Source organism: Procambarus clarkii, chromosome 94, assembly GCF_040958095.1.
Source record: "Procambarus clarkii isolate CNS0578487 chromosome 94, FALCON_Pclarkii_2.0, whole genome shotgun sequence".
NCBI classification, from domain to species: domain Eukaryota; kingdom Metazoa; phylum Arthropoda; class Malacostraca; order Decapoda; family Cambaridae; genus Procambarus; species Procambarus clarkii.
The window spans coordinates 9,246,662-9,271,502 of NC_091243.1; the positions used below are offsets into that span (position 1 = coordinate 9,246,662).

Sequence of the window (24,841 nt, forward strand, 5' to 3'; positions counted from 1 at the left end):
ATTTAGTTACGTTGTTTGTTTCTTGTGTTTTGATGCTTGGGAGTTTCCAGTGTTGTCGGAGTGTTTTAATAGTGTATGAAAGTTTAATAAATCTGGTCATTGTATTGTGTTGTATTTTCTTTGTTCTTCACTTTTATTGTAGTTTGTTATCGTCATTATAAATATTATCTCACGCTCTGGCTTTGTGGTGGTGGGGGGGGGGGGGTTCTGGCTACACTGGTGAGAAGGTAGAGAGGTTTACTGGTGAGAAGGTAGAGAGGTTTACTGGTGAGAAGGGAGAGAGGTTTACTGGTGAGAAGGTAGAGAGGTTTACTGGTGAGAAGGGAGAGAGGTTTACTGGTGAGAAGGTAGAGAGGTTTACTGGTGAGAAGGTAGAGAGGTTTACTGGTGAGAAGGGAGAGAGGTTTACTGGTGAGAAGGTAGAGAGGTTTACTGGTGAGAAGGGAGAGAGGTTTACTGGTGAGAAGGTAGAGAGGTTTACTGGTGAGAAGGTAGAGAGGTTTACTGGTGAGAAGGGAGAGAGGTTTACTGGTGAGAAGGTAGAGAGGTTTACTGGTGAGAAGGTAGAGAGGTTTACTGGTGAGAAGGGAGAGAGGTTTACTGGTGAGAAGGTAGAGAGGTTTACTGGTGAGAAGGTAGAGAGGTTTACTGGTGAGAAGGTAGAGAGGTTTACTGAGGAGAAGGGAGAGAGGTTTACTGGTGAGAAGGGAGAGAGGTTTACTGGTGAGAAGGGAGAGAGGTTTACTGGTGAGAAGGTAGAGAAGTTTACCGGTGAGAAGGTAGAGAAATTAACTGGGGAAAAGGGAGAAAAATTTAAACCAAATCTTATCACCTATTATCCCCCCAAATATGTGTATATTTTAATAAAAAATAAAGAAAATGCACGTCTTTTCTTGCAAGGATTCAACAAGGAAATGCTCACTGCATCTTGGGCATGTCTCCAACCTCCGAGGAGCTGGAGAAGATTCATGTTCCGCAATCTGTGTCTTCTGGGTATGTAAAATGTCAGGTAATGTGTAATCCAACTCTTCCACTTTAAAAAGGAAAGAAAAAAAGGTGGGGGATGGTGGGGAAAGAAAATACTTGTACGAATTCAGGGACAAACGGCAAGATTTTCCCTGAATGTTGTTTATTTCGTTCTTTGAGAATATGGGTCGAGGTGGCATATATATATATATATATATATATATATATATATATATATATATATATATATATATATATATATATATATATATATATATATATATATATATATATATATAATGTTGTTGAATATGACCGAAAGGACGAGATTAATAATTCTAACACGAATCTTCTCAATATTTCTTACGTTTTTCTTCACTGTCGAGGGTAATTGAAAAATTAACTCTCCAAAATTCATGTTTTACATTTTCATTTTTGGTCTGACGCCTAAAAGCGTTTCGTAAGGGCTTCTTACATTCTCAAAGACTGGTTTACACATAACATATATCATACTTATATTCGTTTTGGATGAGGTGATATGACACAAATGTTTTGGGTGAGGTGACAGAACACGAATCAATGGGTATAAATTGGGTATGACAACATAAGAATGAAAGTAATTACAGAAGGTCTATTGGCCCATATTTTCTCTTGCTGCTTCTATGTTGGTTCGGGGTCTTGAAGTGGGTAGAATGTGAAGGTTCGGGAAATCGTTAATTCCCGAATTCTTCTTAAATAATTTCATTCTTAAATAATTCTCGTTAATTCCTCGGGTTCGGGTTATGCGTTAATTGGCTGTTGATTGCTGGTGTTGACTTTTTGATGTGTAGTGCCTCGCTGATAATTGTGTGTAATTACCTAAGTGTAGTTACAGGATGAGAGCTACGCTCGTGGTGTCCCGTCTTCCCAGTATTCTTTGTCGTATAACACTGTGACACTACTGACGGTCTTGGCCTCCACCACCTTCTCACTTAACTTGTTCCAACCGTCTACCACTGTTGGTAAAAGAAAACTTTTTTAATATTTTTTTCGGCACCTTTGTTTCGTCTGCATGAATCTGTGTCCTCTTGTTCGTGAAGTTACTGGTTTCAGGAACTGTGTAATTACCTAAGTTAATTACTTAAGTGTAATTACATAATGAGAGCTATCATCATTGTCGTTTGTGTGTGTGTACTCACCTAGTTGTACTCACCTATTTATGCTTGCAGGGGTTGAGCTCTGGCTCTTTGGTTCCTCCTCTCAACTGTCAATCAACTGGTGTACAGATTCCTGAGCCTACTGGACTCTATCGTATCTACATTTGAAACTGTGTATGGAGTCAGCCTCCACTACATCACTGCCTAATGCATTCCGCCTGTTAACTACTCTGACACTGAAAAAGTTCTTCCTAACGTCCCTGTGGCTCATTTGGGTACTCAGTTTCCACCTGTGTCCCCTTGTTCGCGTACCACCTGTGTCAACCCTTGTATGTGTGTGTGTGTGTGTGTGTGTGTGTGTGTGTGTGTGTGTGTGTGTGTAAGTCATGAACAAATTAACAAGTTGTGAATAATGTGACAATATTTAACCAGGAAGCAAAAATTAAACAAAAAATTACTTAAGCACTTTCGTGTTAATTAACACATCATCAGAAGTACTTTTTGTGACGTGGTCATTAACACGTAAGTGCTTAATCATTATCACGTGATCTCCCTCAACGTGCACAACCTTCACCCAAACCCATACTGATGACAGCCACATCAGAAGGTGAATAACGATAAGGAAAGAAGAGATAAAATTGGAAATACCTTTGGATACACAGATAATGATAGGGAAGTGTTCAAGAATTTACCACACAATTCCAAGGATGCCTTCACACTAGAGCAAGCAGAGCTGATTGAACTAAGTGGAAAGATGCCAAATTAAGTGACTTTGAGATTACATAAGATCAAGCAAGGAACCATTTGCTACATCTGAAAATGACAAAGACGTCGATAAGCGTTAGTATAGGCTTCCTATCCCTGACAACGGGAACTGTACGCAGCACCTGCATGGAAGCCATACCTCAAGAAAGTCTTGAGGTATATCAGCAGATTGGTCCCGGAGTTGAGAGACGCGAATTACAAGGAAATAAGACACTAAACCTCACGTCACCAAAAAAAAAAAAAAAATAGAAGAGGAGACCTGATCACGACATACACTGATATTAAACTTTTGTGTTAAAATAAAGATAAAATTGAATCAGGGAGGTAAAGGTGGAGGCAGACTCCATGCACGGGTTGTGGAGTGTTAAGAGAGAGACACTATCAATGGACTCAATGATTTCCCAAATCTTCACACCAATCGATTGGAAGCTAAGAAACTGTAGCAAAAGCAAGCAAAAGTGAGCTCAAGCTCATTAAGCACACTTAGGTGAGTGCACGCACGCAAACACACACACGTTATATGTGTGTGTGTGTCAAAGTGTCATATGTGTTATATGACAAAGAGTGCTGGGAAGACGGGACACCACGAGCGTAGTTCTCGTCCTGTAACTACACTTAGGTAATTACACTTAGGTAATTACGCCATAGGGGACCGGTGGCTGACTGGACTGGACAGCACGCTGGACGCGTGATCCTGTGGTCCCGGGTTCGATTCCCGGCGCCGGCGAGAAACAATGGGCAGAGTTTCTTTCACCCTGATGTCCCTGTTACCTAGCAGTAAATAGGTACCTGGGAGTTAGTCCGCTGCCACGGGCTGCTTCCTGGTGTGTGTGTGTGTGTGAGTGTGGAGTGGTAAAAAAAAGTAGTTAGTAAAAGTTGATTGACAGCTGAGAGGCGGGCCGAAAGAGCAGAGCTCAACTCCCGCAAGCACAACTAGGTAAATACAACTAAGTGAATACGCCACAGCTGCTTTACTTCCAACAGTTGCAAACTTTATTTTCTCGCACTCAAAGTTAGCGCCAAAGTTTTTTTTCTGCTGGTAAACCAACTGACCATTAACTACATCGTCGGAATAATTAACTTGGCCAATTAACGTGGTAAATTCCCGTGTGAAAATCGCTTGTAGCGAAACTAACAACTAACCATTATAAACCACTCAAACGGGAGATACTGTTGCGAGGGGGAGAGGTTGAATGGGTGTTCAGGCCGCCCGTTCTCTCCCGTTACCACAACGGACCAAAAACAGTGTACTAAAACACCCAACCCTAACCCAGCGATCCAGTCTTAGAAAACGTAAATGTTTGTGAATCGCTGTGGTTATCGTACGCAATATTTTGTCCGCTGGGGATTTTAACGTCAAATGCGATGTATTATTTAAGAGGAAAGATTGGGTTACGTAGAGAGGGGTGAAGGGATTGTGGGGGGTGATTGGGTGGGGGAGAAAAAGGGGGGAAAGGGTTGATTCGTGTAGAGAACGTAGGGAGAGGGGAGAGGGGTGTATAGGGGTATTGTGAGGGGGTGTATATGCGTTATGCGTTTTCCCATTATTCGTCACGTCGTTTACTCACGCACGCACACCGACGATTAGAAAGGCGGGGCCCAAGAGCTAGCATCTTGATCGTGCAGGCACAAATACACACGTTACATGAGAGCATGAACATGGGAGGAAGAACATGGGAGGAAGAACATGGGAGGAAGTACATGGGAGGAAGAACATGGGAGGAAGAACATGGGAGGAAGAACATGAGAGGAAGAACATGGGAGGAAGAACATGGTAGGAAGAACAAAGAGAAATTTCAGAAAATGATGGAAGCAGTCAAATGGAGAGGCTGAAGTGAGTGTCATGGCAACAGGAGAGGAAAAAGTAATATAATAGCCCATGATTCAACAGACAGTGCCATGAAGCAAACACGTGAAGCAGGAGAGAGAGTGGAAGAAAGCAGAGGTCAAAGGACAGAAGAAAAGGTTAATAGATGCAACAGGACTAGGAACAAATACATCAATATATGACGAGTATTTATTTATTTATGTATGCATATACAAGAAGGTACATTAGGATTGTGAGGATACATAATATAGTAATTACCATCTTGTAAAGCCACTAGTACGCGCAGCGTTTCGAGGGAAAAGTATCTTCAGTATCTACTGAAATGAAATGATACTGAAAAGTATTTTCAGAATCGAAAAGAATTTGGGACTAAATTACGAGAAAGTGGCGGTGAATATACAGGAAAATTATAGAAATTTGCTTGGAACTAAATTCCAGTTTCCCTGGAGTGTTCACAACGGGACCTGAACAGCTGCCAATGGTAGAAGAGGAGGTAAACTTAGATGAGAGTTTGTTAACTATTGAGGTAACAGCAGAGGAAGTAAGGAAAGAACTAACATCACCAAACAAAACTAAAGCTATTGGGCCAGACAGCATCGTGGATGTTAAAAGAAGCGACACAGGTCCTCAGCATACTGTTAGCAGTGATCTTTACCGAGTTAATTACAGAGGGAGAATTGCCCAACTGCTGGAAGAAACAAAATGTAAAAATTTGCAAGAAAGGAAATAGAGAAGAGGCATTTAACTACAGACAAGTGTCGCTGATAAGTATCCCTTGCAAAGCACTCAAAAGAATAACAATAAAAAACTAGTTACAGAACTAAAGAGAATCAGGTATGAAAACAAACACAAACATTGCTTTAGGCAAGGAAAATTATACCTAATGAACCTATTGGAGTTCATAAAGTAGCTTAATAAAGTAACGAAAGTAAGACATGATCGAGAAGGTTGGGTAGATAGCGTATTCCTGGACTACCAAAAAGTCATATATACGGCATATATACACGTGGAAAATACTGGAGGGCCAGGTCCCAAATCTGCATAGTAAAATAACAACATATTGGAATGAACGATATGGAGGAAAATGCAGAATAGAACCAGTGAAGAGCAGAGGTGTCCTAAGCACAATCAGAGAACACTGTATAAATGTCAGGGGTCCACGGTTGTTCAACACCATCCCAGCGAGCATAAGAAATATTGCCGGAACAACCGTGGACATCTTCAAGAGGAAACTAGATTTATTCCTCCAAGGAGTGCCGGACCAACCGGGCTGTGGTGGGTATGTAAGCCTGCGGGCCGCTCAAAGCAACAGCCTGGTGGACAAGTCTCTCACAAGTCAAGCCTGGCCTCGGGTCGGGCGTGAGGAGTAGAAGAAGTCCCAGAAGCACGGTGTCAAGCAGTACCTCACAAGAGGTACACGAACTTGAGAAGCAAGCAAAAGTAAAAGAAAGAGCACTGACAAGAGTAAGGAAATACCTAAGACACAGGAGTCAGAGAGCCACAGTAAGGGCCAGAGGTCGGAATAGAGTAGAGCAACAAACAGCCGGGAACTATACTATTTCTCATTTATGCAACTACGGGCTCACCATAGCCCGTGTTACTTGGAACTTTTTGTTCCAGGTAGCGAATCTCTAACAACAACAACATCTCATTTATGTAAATGACGTATCTACAGGAGTCGAGTCATATATGTCGATGTTTGCGAATAATGTCAAATTAGTTAATAGAGTCGAGACAGATGATAACTGTAAGATAATCCTAAATGACTTAGACAAGCTGCAGAGTTGGTTTAAGAAATGGCTACTTGATTTCAACACCAGCAAGTGTAAGGTGATGGATGTGGGAAAAGGTAACAAGAGACCAAAGAGACAGGACACAATAAAGGAGGAACTACCTCCCTGTAACGACTAGAGTAACCTGGGAAACATAAGAAAACTCTGAAAGGTTCAGAACTTTGCAACGCGGCTCGTCAATTAATTGTGAGGGATGAGGTATGAAGATACTCAAAGAAGTTAACCTGATAACGATAGAAAAGAGGAGATAAAGGGGAGACATGAGAGAGTTGTATAAAATACTTAGAAGGACTGACAGAGTGGAAAAATAGGAAATGTTCTCAATGAACCCCCAATAGAACAAGAGGACACGGATGGAAGCGTGAGACTCAGATGAACAATAGACATGTTAAAAGTTTTCATTCAGCATAAGGTTAATGGGAAACTGGAATGAACTAATGGAACAGGCTGTGGAAGCAAACTCCATTCATAATTTTAAAAGTAGAAACGATACGGAAATAGATCAGGATTCTTTGTACTAGATAAATGAAAAGGGGGGTCCAAGAGCTAAAGCTAGATCCTGCAGGAAGATTTAGGCGAGTACACACACACACACACACACACACACACAGGAGGAAAGGAACACTTAGGTGCAGGTGTAGGCTCAGGAACCTGTACATTAGTTGATTAACAGTTGAGAGGCGGGACCAAAGAGCCAGAGCTCAACCCCCGCAAGCACAATTAGGTAAATACAGTTAGGTAAGTACACACACATACATACACACACACACACACACACACACACACACACACACACACACACATGCGAGGCTGGCTAACATCAGAACGGCGTTCAGGAACCTGTGTAAGGAATCATTCAGAATCTTGTACACCACATATGTAAGACCAATCCTGGAGTATGCGGCCCCAGCATGGAGCCCGTACCTTGTCAAGCACAAGACGAAGCTGGAAAAAGTCCAAAGGTATGCTACTAGACTAGTCCCAGAACTAAGAGGCATGAGTTATGAGGAAAGGCTACGGGAAATGCACCTCACGACACTGGAAGACAGAAGAGTAAGGGGGGACATGATCACAACCTACAAAATCCTCAGGGGAATCGACCGGGTAAACAAGGATGAACTTTTCAACACTGGTGGGACGCGAACAAGGGGACACAGGTGGAAGCTGAGTACCCAAATGAGCCACAGAGACGTTAGAAAGAACTTTTTCAGTGTCAGAGTAGTTAGCAAATGGAATGCATTAGGAAGTGATGTGGTGGAGGCTGACTCCATTCACAGTTTCAAATGTAGATATGATAGAGCCCAATAGGCTCAGGAATCTGTACACCAGTTGATTGACGGTTGAGAGGCGGGACCAAAGAGCCAGAGCTCAACCCCCGCAAGCACAATTAGGTGAGTACAATTAGGTGAGTACACACACACACACACACACACACACACACACACACACACACACACACACACACACACACACACACACACGCTATATTTTCTAATCATGTTTTACCGTAAATCGATAAAGCCAGGAGCCCTGGGCATTATTAGCGAGAAAACCAAATTAACAGCAGACTTAATGGGGCAGTTAAGCATGGAGCACCACCTGTTGCACACATGAATAAGAAAGAGAAGAAGAGAGAGAGAAAAAAAAAAGCAGACAATGTAATATTTATAAATGTAAATCGTTTTCAGTTGGTGTAGCGAGAGATGGAGTTATTCTCGGTGATGTGCTTGTCCCCGGCCGGCCAGTCTGTGCCAGGCAGCCGTGGAGAGTGGACGTGTCGCTCCAGCCGCCCTAAGTGTCCAATCTCGCCCGTTCCCACCAGCGGGTTTCTTGTCAGTTCCGTGCCACCTCCTTGCCATATTTTCGGACCAGTAAGAGTGTCCATTTTTCTTGAGTTGATCTCTTCGCCAGATTTCGGTGAGGGGGGTTTTGGAGTTCGTGGATAATTACCAAAAAAGTTTTGAAACCAAGAAGTGAACAATTTCTAGCAGATACATCCTCTTAAACATTGACTGATGTCCAGGTTATAAATTTATTTAGACTTAGTTTTTTTTCTAAGGCCCTTAGACGATGAAACATTTAGAACTCGAAAAACAGGAGATTTAAGACAGTGCCGCTGATATCTTTCATCTTATTTCCTTCCGTGGAAAGAGAAGACGTCGCCGCCACAACTTCGGCACTCACATCTTGTGGAAGCACCTGGGAGGACCAACCCAAGCACCCCTCACAATTAGGTAAGTCTCCCTCTCTCACACGTCCTCGTCGGGCTCTCGTTTTCCTTATTGGCGCTGGTTGATGACGGGTAATTAATGGGCAAACTTCTGATTGGTGACTGCGTGATCTGTGTGACGGAGCTCCGGGCGCCAACCACCCCCCCTACCCTCCCTCCAATTCTAAGCTGGATAAGACTAAGACGTGAGATTAGACACCGGGTGTGTTTAGGCAGACAGTACTCTAGAAACTTAGGTTTATTTAGGCAGAAATTACTCTAGAAACCTAGGTTTATATAGGAAGAAAGTACTTTAAACCTAGGTTTAAATCTAGTATTTAGGAAGAAAGTACTTTAAACCTAGGATTATTTAGGAAGAAAGTATTTTAAATCTAGGTTTAAATCTAGTATTTAGGAAGAAAGTACTTTAAACCTAGATTTACTTAAGAAAGTACTTTATAAACTAGGATTATTTAGAAAGAAATTACCACAGAAACTAGGTTTATTTAGTAAGACAAATACTTAAAAACCAGATGTTTTTATAAAGTACTTTAGAAACCAGGTTCATTCAATAACCAGTAGGCTGTTCTAGAAACCGCGGGAGTTAAACAGAATAAATATATACAAGCGTTAATAATAAAAAATGTTAAAATTCAGGTTTCAGATTAAATGTTTCAGAAACCAGTCATCACGCCAACAAAAGCTCCCACTTACAAAAAAAAAAGTAGATTGAATAAAACTAACAAATGCAAAAATAAAGTAGATGCATGATGTGTATTTATTCCTTGTATCTTATACAAGAGGGAGTAAGTGTCGATTACAGACTATTTAAACTAATGTAATTAAACTGATTAAATCTAATTAAATTAGACTAATTAAACTAATTAAAATAACAGACTAATCAAAGTGTGTTCGGACGCGCCGAGCCGTTCAGAGATCAAAACGTTCAGAGACCAAAACGTTCAGAGACCAAAATGTTCAGAGATCAAAACGTTCAGAGATCAAAACGTTCAGAGACCAAAATGTTCAGAGATCAAAACGTTCAGAGATCAAAACGTTCAGGGACCAAAACGTTCAGAGATCAAAACGGTCAGAGATCAAAACGTTCAGAGACCAAAATGTTCAGAGATCAAAACGTTCAGAGATCAAAACGTTCAGAGATCAAAACGTTCAGAGATCAAAACGTTCAGAGACCAAAATGTTCAGAGATCAAAACGTTCAGAGATCAAAACGTTCAGAAATCAAAACGTTCAGAGACCAAAACGTTCAGAGATCAAAACGTTCAGAGACCAAAACGTTCAGAGACCAAAACGTTCAGAGATCAAAACGTTCAGAGACCAAAACGTTCAGAGACCAAAATGTTCAGAGACCAAAACGTTCAGAGACCAAAACGTTGAGACCAAAATGTTCAGAGATCAAAACGTTCAGAAACCAAAACGTCCAGACTCAAAAACGTTCAGAGACCAAAATGTTCAGAGACCAAAACGTTCAAATACCAAAACGTTCAGAGACCAAAACGTTCCGATACCAAGCAGTTAGAAATCAAGAGGTCAGAAACCAGTCGTTCGGAAACCCTTAATTAGAAATCGGATGGTTCGAATACATGTTCCATTATCGCATTACGAACACTGTCCGGTACACGTGACTGTACCCTGGACGGTACAGCTGCACGGTGCATTGATAAGTATATAGGTTACACCTCCATCGCGGTACATGTTCCATGAGTACCTACATATTGTACATATTTTAACATGGTCATGTCCAGGATGGTATAATATTTTAATAGGTTATCTTCAGCAGGTGTGTATCTTTATGTAACGGTACATCAGCAGGTGTGTACCCTTCTATAACGGTACATCAGCAGGTGTGTATCCTTCTATAACGGTACATCAGCAGGTGTGTACCCTTCTATAACGGTACACCAGCAGGTGTGTACCTTTATATAACGGTACATCAGCAGGTGTGTACCCTTATATAACGGTACATCAGCAGGTGTGTACCTTTATATAACGGTACATCAGCAGGTGTGTACCCTTCTATAACGGTACATCAGCAGGTGTGTATCCTTCTATAACGGTACATCAGCAAGTGTGTACCCTTCTATAACGGTACATCAGCAGGTGTGTATCCTTCTATAACGGTACATCAGCAAGTGTGTACCTTTACATAATGGTACATCAGCAGGTGTGTACCCTTATATAACTGTACATCAGCAGCTGTGTACCCTTCTATAACGGTACATCAGCAGGTGTGTATCCTTCTATAACGGCACATCAGCAGCTGTGTACCCTTATATAACGGTACATCAGCCGCTGTGTACCCTTATATAACAGTACATCAGCAGCTGTGTACCTTTCTATAACGGTACATCAGCTACCTTGTAACCTAGAACGGTACACCTTCTACTAGGAGCGCCTCGACAGTGGTACATCCATCACTACAGCTAGCCGTAGAATGGTACACCTCATACCATATGCACCTTCACTACGGTACACTTCTAAAGCGATATTCACCTGCATAATGACAGCTACAGTAGCATAGAATCCTCCAGAACGGTACATGTCTTCACAACAGTCCATCCGGTACCACGATCACCTCCATAACGGTGCATGAGTACCTGGAGACAGGTACCTTTCACTCCTGTACCGTCGCCCTAGCATCAATATACTTATAAGGAGTTGCAAACGACGGTCATGGGACCCTCATCAATTCTTCCGGTCGGATCTGATGAGAAGAATTGATGTTATCGCGTCGGATGTTTGGAGATCTGATGGGAAATGATGTAAAGGTTTTGTCTTTTGGTTGGGAAGACGAGTCATGTGTTTGGGATATTTTGTTTGTTGTGTCTGTTTTGTCCGTGTGTCTGTCCGCCCGTCTACGCATCTGTTTGTCCAGTAACGTGTCTGTATGTCCGTGAATCAGGGTATTTATCTGCCAGTGCGTCTGAGTGCGCATGTGTGAGATGCGTCCGTGCGTCTGCTCGTCCGTGGTGACTCTAGCGCATGAACGGCTAAGATGATTTGGAAGAAAATTCAACCATAGCTTCAACATGTGAAGTTATTGACCACATTGAGGGGGAACAACGCTAAACCAAAGGTGGTGCACTGTGTACAAAATAAATTGAATGGATTTATCGGTGACTTATAAACCACGCTGAAATTTCGTAGCTCTATGAACAAAGCCACAAGGGCCGTGACGAGGATTCGAACCTGCGCCCGGGAGCATCCCAGACGCTGCCGTAATCGACTGAGCTACGATATGGTAAAAGAGTTGAAACCGAAGTAGCTCTATGTACGGGAACCTGGGCAAGTAAGATCAAGAATCTTACTTGGTCAAGTTTAGCCCAAGACTGATCAAAGGATTGGTCAGAGGACTGGTCAGAGGATTGGTCAGAGGACTGGTCAGAGGATTGGTCAAAGGATTGGTCAGAGGACTGGTCAGAGGACTGGTCAAGGGACTGGTCAGAGGATTGGTCAGAGGACTGGTCAGAGGACTGGTCAAAGGACTGGTCAGAGGACCGGTCAAAGGACTGGTCAGAGGACTGGTCAGAGGACTGGTCAGAGGACTGGTCTGAGGACTGGTCAGAGGACTGGTCAGAGGACTGGTCAGAGGACTGGTCAGAGGACTGGTCAGAGGACTGGTAAAGGGACTGGTCAGAGGACTGGTCAGAGGACTGGTCAAAGGACTGGCCAGAGGACTGGTCAAGGGACTGGTCAGAGGACCGGTCAAAGGACTGGTCAGAGGACCGGTCAAAGGACTGGTCAGAGGACTGGTCAGAGGACTGGTCAGAGGACTGGTCAGAGGACTGGTCAGAGGACTGGTCAAAGGACTGGTCAGAGGACTGGTCAGAGGACTGGTCAAAGGACTGGTCAGAGGACTGGTCAGAGGACTGGTCAAAGGACTGGTCAGAGGACTGGTCAAAGGACTGGTCAAAGGACTGGTCAGAGGACTGGTCAGAGGACTGGTCAAGGGACTGGTCAGAGGACTGGTCAAAGGACTGGTCAAAGGACTGGTCAGAGGACTGTTCAAAGGACTGGTCAGAGGACTGGTCAAAGGACTGGTCAAAGGACTGGTCAAAGGACTGGTCAGAGGACCGGTCAAAGGACTGGTCAGAGGACCGGTCAAAGGACTGGTCAGAGGACCGGTCAAAGGACTGGTCAGAGGACCGGTCAAAGGATTGGTCAGAGGACTGGTCAGAGGACTGGTCAGAGGACTGGTCAAAGGACTGGTCAGAGGACCGGTCAAAGGACTGGTCAGAGGACCGGTCAAAGGACTGGTCAGAGGACTGGTCAGAGGACCGGTCAAAGGACTGGTCAGAGGACCGGTCAAAGGACTGGTCAGAGGACCGGTCAAAGGACTGGTCAGAGGACCGGTCAAAGGACTGGTCAGAGGACTGGTCAGAGGACTGGTCAGAGGACTGGTCAAAGGACTGGTCAGAGGACTGGTCAGAGGACTGTTCAAAGGACTGGTCAGAGGACTGGTCAAAGGACTGGTCAAAGGACTGGTCAAAGGACTGGTCAGAGGACCGGTCAAAGGACTGGTCAGAGGACCGGTCAAAGGACTGGTCAGAGGACCGGTCAAAGGACTGGTCAGAGGACCGGTCAGAGGACCGGTCAGAGGACTGGTCAAAGGACTGATCAAAGGACCGGTCAAAGGACTGGTCAGAGGACCGGTCAGAGGACTGATCAGAGGACTGGTCAAGGGACTGGTCAGAGGACTGATCAGAGGACTGGTCAGAGGACCGGTCAAAGGACTGGTCAGAGGACTGATCAAAGGACTGGTCAGAGGACTGGTCAAAGGACTGGTCAGAGGACCGGTCAAAGGACTGGTCAGAGGACCGGTCAAAGGACTGGTCAGAGGACCGGTCAAAGGCTTGGTCAAAGGTTTGCACAAAAGGATGACATGAAGGCTAATCAAAGGGCTGAGTTGCTTTATCAAAAAACTTTGGAGCATATTTCTGACTTCGATCAGTTCATATATTCTGGAAATTTGTAGTAGAAGTAAAATTTTGAGTTACATGAAAGGTTAGTCAGGAGCACCAGAGGAGTATTACATTATTGAGGCATTTGTGGAGGCATTTTTCATCCTGAGATTCTGACATTTTCTTTCGTTTTCTTATGTCTGCTTCTGTCTAGATTGGTATTATCTTATATCTGCTTCTGTCTAGATTGGTATTATCTTATGTCTGCTTCTGTCTAGATTGGTATTATCTTATGTCTGCTTCTGTCTAGATTGGTATTATCTTATGTCTGCTTCTGTCTAGATTGGTATTATCTTATGTCTGCTTCTGTCTAGATTGGTATTATCTTATGTCTGCTTCTGTCTAGATTGGTATTATCTTATGTCTGCTTCTGTCTAGATTGGTATTATCTTATGTCTGCTTCTGTCTAGATTGGTATTATCTTATGTCTGCTTCTGTCTAGATTGGTATTATCTTATGTCTGCTTCTGTCTAGATTGGTATTATCTTATGTCTGCTTCTGTCTAGATTGGTATTATCTTATGTCTGCTTCTGTTTAGATTGGTATTATCTTATGTCTGCTTCTGTCTAGATTGGTATTATCTTATGTCTGCTTCTGTCTAGATCAGTATTATCTTATGTCTGCTTCTGTCTAGATCGGTATTATTTTATGTCTGCTTCTGTCTAGATCGGTATTATCTTATGTCTGCTTTTGTCTAGGTCAGTATTATCTTATGTCTGCTTCTGTCTAGATCAGTATCATCTTATGTCTGCTTCTGTATAATCGGTATTATCTTATGTCTGCTACTGTCTAATCGGTATTATCTTATGTCTGCTTCTGTCTAGGTCAGTATTATCTTATGTCTGCTTCTGTCTAGATCAGTATCATCTTATGTCTGCTTCTGTCTAATCGGTATTATCTTATGTCTGCTTCTGTCTAATCGGTATTATCTTATGTCTGCTTCTGTCTAGGTCAGTATTATCTTATGTCTGCTTCTGTCTAGGTCAGTATTATCTTATGTCTGCTTCTGTCTAGATCAGTATTATCTTATGTCTGCTTCTGTCTAGGTCAGTATTATCTTATGTCTGCTTCTGTCTAGATCAGTATTATCTTATGTCTGCTTCTGTCTTGATCAGTATTATCTTATGTCTGCTTCTGTCTAGATCAGTATTATCTTATGTCTGCTTCTGTCTTGATCAGTATTATCTTATGTCTGCTTCTGTCTAGATCAGTATTATCTTATGTCTGCTTCTGTCTAATCGGTATTATCTTATGTCTGCTTCTGTCTAGATCAGTATTATCTTATGTCTGCTTCTGTCTAATCGGTATTATCTTATGTCTGCTTCTGTCTAGATCAGTATTATCTTATGTCTGCTTCTGTCTAGGTCAGTATTATCTTATGTCTTCCTCTGTCTAGATCAGTATTATCTTATGTCTGCTTCTGTCTTGATCAGTATTATCTTATGTCTGCTTCTGTCTAGATCAGTATTATCTTATGTCTGCTTCTGTCTAATCGGTATTATCTTATGTCTGCTTCTGTCTAGATCAGTATTATCTTATGTCTGCTTCTGTCTAGGTCAGTATTATCTTATGTCTGCTTCTGTCTAATTGGTATTATCTTATGTCTTCCTCTGTCTAGATCAGTGTTCTATTATTAAAGGTTTTCGATGTCGTTGTGGATGGTTCTGACTTTGCAAACATCACACAATTTCTCTCCCTCCTGTTAATTACCTTGCGTTAATCTCTTACATTAGCTTGTTGATGGGTGACGGGAGAGTCCATCAGCTCTCTTGGTAGTTATCGCTATAAGAACAGGTCTTAACGAGCATGTTCCAGCAACATGGAACAGATTCTGAGGCACTCCCGTTACATCTTCTAACAGCATGGAACAGGAGCTTGAAAGCGACCTACATATTCCAGCAACATGGAACAGATTCTGAGGCACTCCCGTTACATCTTCTAACAGCATGGAATAGGAGTTTGAAAGCGACCTACATATTCCAGCAATATGGAACAGATTCTGAGGCACTCCCGTTACATCTTCTAACAGCATGGAACAGGAGCCTGAAAGCGACCTACATATTCCAGGAACATGGAACAGATCCAGCGCTTGATCGATTCCCAGGAGGTGGCGTAGCATTTGGGCAACGTTCTTTCTCTCCGTCCGCCTGTGAGCACCCAGTGGGGATAAGGGACCTGGTTGTAAATAGATTGAAGGGTCGTGTTCAGAGGGGAGCAAGAGGAAGAGTTGGAGGGTTTACAGTGAGCTAAGAGAGCTGAGATTTACAGTGAGCTGAGAAAAAAAGCTGGTATCGAGAGCTTTAAGGTATACTAAGCTGAGGTTTACCCCTAGAGCGGTGCTGACTCTACGGCGACACAGAACGGAGACTCTATTAGATTACTCTAGAGCCTAAAGTCTACAGAGTCAAGACAACACAGGAATATAACGACCTTTACACACACACACACACACACACACACACACACACACACACACACACACACACACACAACAAGCTGCACCGATGAGTGATAAATATAAAGCCACCCAAGAGGTGGCACGGGCATGAATATCCCGTAACAGGCTGCACCATTGAAACATAAGAGGTTGGTGAACTACAGGTAACCTCTGGGACCACAGTGAGGTGCTCACCTCTCGCTCTCACGTACACACACATTCAGCTCCTCCAACCTTCTTGTATCCCCCTTGCACTCTGTCTTTGAAAATGTTGACATGGTCAGTGAAACGCATCTCTTAGCGTCAGGCTAAGTCATGATTAACTTTGTAACTAAGTAAGATTAACTTTGGAGAGTTAATTATTAAAGTTCCTTGGCATAAACAACAAAAAACACTACCATTCCAGGTACCAACAATTAACATAATTCGTGAGTTTTAACACAATTCGCAAATAATAATGTAATATTCATATTAACAGCTCAATACAGACCTTTTAGCTTACTTGAATTAAAAAAAGTAATCAGTATTATCCCTAATTTCTTCTGGATTACTTTTTGGTAAACACGGGTGAAGATAATGGCATCCTGGGGAGCATTTTACATATATGTCAATTATTTTTTGTATTTTTCCTCCCAGACGAGTCTCAGTGGACGAGATGTTAAAGGGGAGGCGAAGTTATACATATACACCGAGAAGTATACCTGCATCTCTCTGTATGTATACTGTGTGTATACACTGAGAGTTTACCTTAGTAGTGGACTATAAAGTTCAGAATTAAAGTATACTTACTGGGGGTCCAGCAAGCAATTGTGGTGGCATTAAAATCCCTCGAGGTGGCTACTTTGGTTTTAAACAGGTATAGAACCAGATGATTTCTGACGCCAATTTACGAGGCTGGCAGCTTACCCTACCCTTAATACGGCCAAACCTTACCCTATTAAAATGAACAAATCCACAAGGGCCGTGACGAGGATTCGAACCTGCGTCCGGGAACCTGCGTCAGGGAACCAAGGATTCGAACCTGCGTCCTTACCCTATTAATTTTTCCCCTTGAACACGACTTGCTATCAGTTTCACTCCCAGGTCCTCTATTACTGCTGTGTAAACAGGGACGATCAGTTAAGGATTAGCGTCCAGTCAATCTTCACTGGCCAGGACTCGAACCCAAGCTGGCAAGGCTCAGGACAAATTGCATGTTGAATACTTACATGAGCCCTCAATACAATTTATACAACGTGTATAATTTATTTTGCGAGTATTAGTTCATATTTGTGGCGGGAAGGTTGTATTATAGCTTGTATTCTTGGCTAGCATATACTTTAATCAATGTCACAGAATAAACGGGTTCCATGATGTGCATTCGAGAGTCACCACCGGGAAAGAGTTGATGGCAGAGTGAAAACGAGATGAAATGTATCTGTTACTTCGTGAACATGTTACCAGGCACCCCCAGAGTACCCCTCTAGGGTATCCCTCCAGGGGTACCACGCCACAGTACCTCGTCAGGGTACTCTATGATGGCGACAAAGCCCCAGAGTTGTAAAGTGGCAGAATAATTACAGCATTTAAATCTCTCGTAATTAATGACAGAAAGAGACGAGTATATTGTCATAAAAATGCATATTCCTAATTTTGGATGACGCTCTAATTAAAGCCTGGTGTATGACGTACAAGTTTCCTGTAGAGTTATACTAGTTTACACCGTTGTCTGTTGTTGCTAGCAATAGTTTACTGTGTACCCGCATACTCATCCTGTGAGCGGTAGCTTACTGTGCAAACATACTCATGGTATACTCATGGTATAGGCGGTAGATTATTGTTATATTCATAACATATTTTATATTCTTTATGAAATATAAAGTTATATATTTCATATATAACTTTATATATAGAAGTTATATTTATATATAACGAAGTTATATCCATCCTTTGAGCCATAGCACAAAAGCACTAGAGTGTATGATTGGTCATAATTAGACAACTGTGGCTTTTGACACCTGTTTGACACCGGCTTTTGACACCTGTTTGACACCGGTTTTTACAACTTGTCTGCACACCTTTTGTTGAATTAGCAACAGAACAGTTCTTGAACTGCAACTATGCATATAATAATAATATACATTAGAGGCAAGGCGATATTAATATTAAAAAAAAGAGTAGTAGGAACCACTATACAAGAGGACTGGGAGCCACTATACAAGAGGACTGGGAACCTGAGCCACAGAGATACTAGAAAGAACTTTTTTAGTGTCAGAGTGGTTGACAAATGGAATGCATTAGGAAGTGATGTGGTGGAGGCTGACTCCATACACAGTTTCAAATGTAGATATGATAAGAGCCCAGTAGGCTCAGGAATCTGTACACCAGTTGATTGACGGTTGAGAGGCGGGACCAAAGAGCCAAAGCTCAACCCCCGCAAGCACACATGGGTGAGTACACACACACACACACACACCCACACACACACACACACACACACACACCCACACACACACACACACACACACACACACACACACACACACACACACACACACACACACACCCACACCCACACACACACACACACACACACACACACACACACACGTGAGAGCAAACACTTCCCAGTATTCTGTGAGCTTGTCCATTACTGTTTTACTGCCAGCAAAATCCATGGTAGGGGAAAAGAAGTGTCGAATGCACAATTTTTCTCTCAAAAATATCTTCAACTGTGCTTCAGTTGCCGAGAAAACAAAAGATCCTAAAACAAACGTATATATATATATATATATATATATATATATATATATATATATATATATATATATATATATATATATATATATATATTATTGTGGATGGAAATACAAATGATTACTACTAGATGTTATCGTGGCCGAGATAGCCAGATATCTTAAGTCTATGCCACATTCGTATTTAACTTACAACAAAAAGTATATCATCGATATTCTTTAGACAAAAAAAATAAAAATGTCCTTTTTTGCAATTTACACACAAATAATTCACCACTGGAAGGAGGTGGGAATGAGGGGGGGGGGGGACATGTTAACGACATGCAAGATTCGAAAAAAAGAAATTACCAAAATGCAATGATTAGAACAAGGGGATCTGAGGAGATATTGGCTAATCGCTTTCTATGGATTATTATTTACAACTGACCGGCGGGGGTTGATGAGCTGAGGCTCGACCCCCGCAAGCACAACTAGGTGAGTACAGCCAGGTGAACACACACACACACACACACACACACACACACACACACACACACACACACACACACACACACACACACACACACACACACAAACATGCCAATTAAGCTGCCCAGCAACATGATATATTTGTGTTTATTGCTTTTGTTTGTTGATGGAGCACGGAGCTCTGTGCTTAGTGTGTGCATGGAGCTCACAGTGAGCACCGGGCTGACAGAGAGCTCGGCGCTCACAAGCCTCACTCAGGTCGACATAATCAGCCAAGAGGCCTCTCTTTAACCTTTAATTACCTTTAAGACAGTATAGTCTTTGTTGAGACTTTTGTGGTGTGTGTGTGTGTGTGTGTGTGTGTGTGTGTGTGTGTGTGTGTGTGTGTGTGTGTGTGTGTGTGTGTGTGTGTGTGTGTGTGTGTGTCCTCTCCTGCCTCTCCCCGCTGGTGTACTGGTGTTGCTGCTACTACACTACACCCACCACCCACACATGCACGCAACACCTGCAGCAGACAACACATGCACGCAACACCTGCAGCAGACAACACATGCACGCAACACCTGCAGCAGACAGCACATGCACGCAACACCTCAAGCAGACAACACATGCACGCAACACCTGCAACAGACAACACACGCACGCAACACCTGCAGCAGACAACACATGCACGCAACACCTGCAACAGACAACACATGCACGCAACACCTCAAGCAGACAACACATGCACGCAACACAAGCAGACAACACACGCACGCAACACAAGCAGACGACACACGCACGCAACACCTCAAGCAGACAACACATGCACGCAACACCTCAAGCAGACACTTTTCTTCCAACAAAAATTTAAGCACACAGGAATTCCCGTTCCCCTCTTTACACTTTTCGGCCTTTTGTTTGCACTTGAATATGCCCAATATTTACACTTGAGTGTCTTTGTAAACAAGTGCCTGGGTTTGTTGCTTTGGTTCATTAGTCATTGTTCTTTGTATAATAATTTTGTTTATTTTGTAAATTTGTTTTTTATTGTGATCTGTTTTTCCGACGTATTTTTTCTTATATAAAGATGGTTTGTGTATATTAGGTTCGAGGTGGGCCTTGTGTGTGTGTGTGTGTGTGTGTGTGTGTGTGTGTGTGTGCGCGCGTGGTAGAACTCATAATGCCGCGCCTCATAACCTGGGGAAAGATTCACGAAGCACTTACGCAAGAACTTACGAACGTGTACATCTTTCCTCAATCTTTGACGGCTTTGGTTATATTTATTAAACAGTTTACAAGCATGAAAACTTGCCAATCAACTGTTGTTATTGTTATAAACAGCCTCCTGGTGCTTCGGAGCTCATCAACTGTTTAATAATTGTAAACAAAGCCGCCAAAGATTGAGAAAAGATGCCCGGGTTCGTAAGTACTTGCGTAACTGCTTCGTGAATCTGGCCCCTTGTCGTAAGAGTTCTGTTCTAATTTCCGTTGTCCTACTTTTTCTAAAATTATATTGAGACTGTCCTAGTCCACCTTGTATGTTCCTTTCAGTATCTTGTATGCTGTGGTCATATCTCTTCTGCTTCTTCTATACACCAGGGTTGTGAGGTTTAGTTCCCTTATAGCTTAACCCTCTTATCTCTGGGACTAATCTTGTTGCAAACTTTTATACTTTTCAATTTTAGTTTATCTTTCACGAGGTACGGATTCCAGGCCGGTGCTGCATGTTCCAGTATTGGTCTAACAAAAGCTATTTAGACTGCCTTGAAAGGCTCCTGATTTATGTTTCTCAACAATGTTCTAGTTTTTATTCTTGCCAGCGTCACATATGCTGCCGATGTGACCCTGTCTATGTGTGCCTCTGGGGGGTAGTGTTGGAATTATATCTACTTCCAAATGTCTTTATCTCTCCGATATCTGTAGTTTTCTTCCCCTTACGGTGTATATGTATTCTGGTCTTGTTTCCCCCTTCTCATCTTCATTACCTTACACTTGCTGGGACTAAACTCCAGCAACCATTTGTTTACACACTCCTTCAGCTTGTTGAGGTCTTCCAGTAACTTCCTCCAGGCCTCCTCTGTTTCTACACTCCTCAATAACTTTGCATCGTTTGCAATCATGACATGTACCAGCTGCTCCCTCGGGTAGAACATTCACAAAAAATGAGGAACAGCAGTGGACCCAGGACCGAGCCTTGGGGGAGGACCCCACATTCTTCCAGTTCGTGATCTAGTCTCTGATTGTGACTGTCTTCTGTCCTTTAGGTACTCCCTTACCCCAGTTCAGCGCCTTCCCAATTATTCCTGCGTGCCTCTTCATCTTGTACATCAGTCGTTCGCCAGAAACAGACTCAAATGCTTTTTGGCCCTCAAGGAAAATGCCAAACTTTCTTTTTCCTGTCGGGTTTTTGGAACCCTTGTCATAGGACTCGATCAAGTTTGTCGGGGACGACTTTCCCCTTCTAAATCCATCCCCTTCTAAATCCATGCTGACCTTTCGTTACAAACTTTATCCTCCCCAGGTGTTCTATGTATTGCTTCCTTTTGCTTCCTTTCCTTTTGTTATATTTGCTTCCGTGATAGTGTTTTCCGCGTGTTAGTTATCACGTGTCTTTTTTGTTTTCATTTCTTGTATGATAAGTTTACCTGCGACACCTGCACAGGCCTCTCTCTCTTGCACATGTAAACACACACTATCTTCATAACTTTACATTCTTGGCTGGTAAAGTGGCGCCTTCTGTTAGCCAGACAGCCAGCCAGGCAGTCAGCCAGACAACCAGCCTACCAGCCAGACAGCCAGCCAGACACCCAGCCAACCAGCCAACCAACCAGTCAGCCAACCAGCCAACCATGCAGCTACCCATCTTCTCTGGACACCCTTATGGCGCTATTTTACCCCGGGTTTTAAGCTAACAGTCAAGAATATTGGACCTCACTCGCGTTCTGGCTCCCAGCAAGGCCCTAAAGGGGTGGTTGGGTGTGGTGGAAGGGACGGCTATCCCTGGGATGGAAGAGTAGAAGGGGTGAGAGGGAAGGAAGGAAGGGAAGGGGGTGCTGTGGAAGAAGTAGTGGGTAGGGGAGAAAGAGAGAGAGAGAGAGAGGCGGGAGGGTGGGTGGTGGAAGGTTGACTTTGACTGAGTGGAAACTAAAAGGTACACAGAAGTCGACGTTCTGGGAGGCATTTGAGAGAGAGAGAGAGAGAGAGAGAGAGAGAGAGAGAGAGAGAGAGAGAGAGAGAGAGAGAGAGACAGAAAGGCAGACAGAATCATTAGATAAACGGTAAAGACAAACAAGAAAATAATAAATCTGTGACCTGGTTACCTGCTACAGCCACAGAGAAGACCCAACATTTAGTGAGGCGCCCCAAACAACCCCACGACCCGCCAGGAGAATGAGAGGGCCGGATTATGAGAACCTTCAAATCCAGGGCTTCCACAACAATGCTCTTACTATTCAAATCACTTGCGATTTCCCGCCTTGAGTACTTACTGCTCGGTACTCACTTTCCCTTTCAAAGCAGGAGAGGTTCCCGAAATACTGGGAATACGGAGAACATATACGGCACGCATAGGCTCGGTATAGCACCTAGCTTATTGTGTCCCCTCGGAAACCACTTAAAATGTATTCTAGAAACAAGACGAGATTGGACTCGTACTCTAGATTAGACGAAACGAGAATAAGACGACGATTACAAAAATGTATATAAAGATTCGTCTTTATATACATGATGTATATAAAGTATAACTTTATACACATGGAAGATCCTTGGAAAGCCAGGTTCGAAATAAATATACGCATCAAATTAACAACATACTGGAGCGAAAGATATGGTAGGAAATGCAGAATATCCTCAGGGAGGAGTGAGAACACTGTGTGAACATCAGAGGTTCACGGCTGCTCAATATCCTCCCACCAAATACAAGAAATGTTGCTGGAACACAAGTGGACATGTCCAAGAAACAATCACACACGTTCCTGCAGGAAGTGCCCTGACCAACCAGGTTGTAGTGAATGTATGGGCCTGTGGGGCCATGCCAAGCCACTGCCGATCAGATAAAGTTATCAGAAGACAAGCCAAGCCCCAAGCGGGACTTGGGAAGGATTAGACAAACTCTCAAATTATATACGTAATCTTACATCAATTACCACCAGAGGTACGACAACTGTCGCCAATCTTACTAACAACAAGATCTCACCAATAATGTCTTCCAGTACCTTACCATCTCATCCCTCAGCACAGGTCCTATACAGGTCTGAGACGGATCACTAACTACTCTAACTGTTGCAACGCTCACCAATTTGTACTAACCTAACAGTGTCTACGTGAAGTGAGGTCTATAGTTCTTCATGCCTCGCCTACAACCGCTTTGTTGCATCTGTTGCATTATAATACAACTGACTGTCGAATTCTTTGTTGAATCTTAGAGTTGTGGATGGAGGTGGCTTCCACAACTCCCTCTTTCAGTGCATTACTCTTGATGACCGCAGGTGCAGGGTGGGAGCATTTACATTCCTCCGACTGCTGCGATGCTTTGCAACTCTGTTGGCAAAGAAACCTCGTCACAAGTTTGTATCGCATCTGCCTCTCTCTCAAGTTGCATACCATTATTTCTTGTTGTTGAAATTGTTTGCGTTTCGTAGTGTTGGAGCGATGATGTGGCACTTCTGTCCTCTCCCTCAAGATATCTCAGGATATATCTCAAGATATCTCAAGATATCTCAAGATATCTCAAGATATGTCTTCCTGGTCGACACTATGGTCCGTCCCCCTAGTCGATACTGTGTACTGGGACCCGCTAGTCGACACTATGTGCTGGGACCCGCTGGTCGACACTATGTGCTGGGACCCGCTGGTCGACACTATGCTCCGTCCCCCCTGGTCGACACTATGCTCCGTCCCCCTGGTCGACACTATCCTCCATCCCTCCCTGGTCGACACCATGCTCCGTCCCCCCTGGTCGACACTATGCTCCGTCCCCCCTGGTCGACACTATCCTCCATCCCTCCCTGGTCGACACTATGCTCCGTCCCCCCTGGTCGACACTATGCTCCGTCCCCCCTGGTCGACACTATTCATTCTATTCCTCTCTCTTTTAAAACATGTTTTTTTTAGATTGCAGAAAAAACATTCAGAAAACGCGGGGACGAGTTCTCTTCACATTCGTGAGAAATATTAATATTTTACATTTTATTAAAAATTATTAAAACGCTCAACTTAGTGTCAAAGTAAAATAAATAACAATAATAATAAACTTTAATTATATTAAGAATTAAAAATTAAGGAATATTAATAGTAATCAAATATGATCTGATTGAAATTGTATAGAATGATAAATTGGTATTAATTATGATGTATTAAATGCCTTTGGGATTTAATTACAGGTTAAATGTAACTCTAATTTCCCAGATCCCGTTTTCTACGTAAAATTGTCTTAGCAGTTGTCTTCGAATCGTCAAGAAATTGTCTGGAAATCTTGACTGGCGTTTCTCACTTGTATTTTGTTCTAAGACATAAGTGTGCCGAATTTTTTTTAGCATTTAC

The 24,841-nt window shown here is 42.9% G+C and overlaps 3 protein-coding genes across 4 annotated transcripts in view; 2 read left to right on the forward strand and 1 right to left on the reverse strand.

Annotated features, from left to right (window-relative positions):
* LOC138360041 (uncharacterized) overlaps positions 1-10,236 on the forward strand; it is a 14,556-nt gene extending 4,320 nt beyond the window's left edge. The window contains exons 3-4 of the mRNA XM_069319975.1: positions 901-993; positions 9,594-10,236. Of these exons, the coding sequence (XP_069176076.1) occupies positions 901-993; positions 9,594-10,236 (736 nt within the window). The remainder of the gene's footprint in view (positions 1-900; positions 994-9,593) is intronic.
* LOC123751291 (zwei Ig domain protein zig-8) overlaps positions 8,248-24,841 on the forward strand; it is a 113,994-nt gene continuing 97,400 nt past the window's right edge. For both annotated transcript variants that reach the window (XM_069319903.1, XM_069319904.1), the window contains exon 1: positions 8,248-8,722. The gene's annotated coding sequence lies outside the window, so the exon portion shown is untranslated. The remainder of the gene's footprint in view (positions 8,723-24,841) is intronic.
* Positions 11,389-21,420, reverse strand: LOC138360042 (dentin sialophosphoprotein-like). The gene is made up of 3 exons (XM_069319976.1): positions 21,286-21,420; positions 12,026-13,606; positions 11,389-11,580 (listed from the first exon to the last, which is right to left on the reverse strand). The coding sequence occupies exons 1-3, from the start codon at positions 21,418-21,420 to the stop codon at positions 11,389-11,391; spliced, it is 1,908 nt and encodes a 635-aa protein (XP_069176077.1).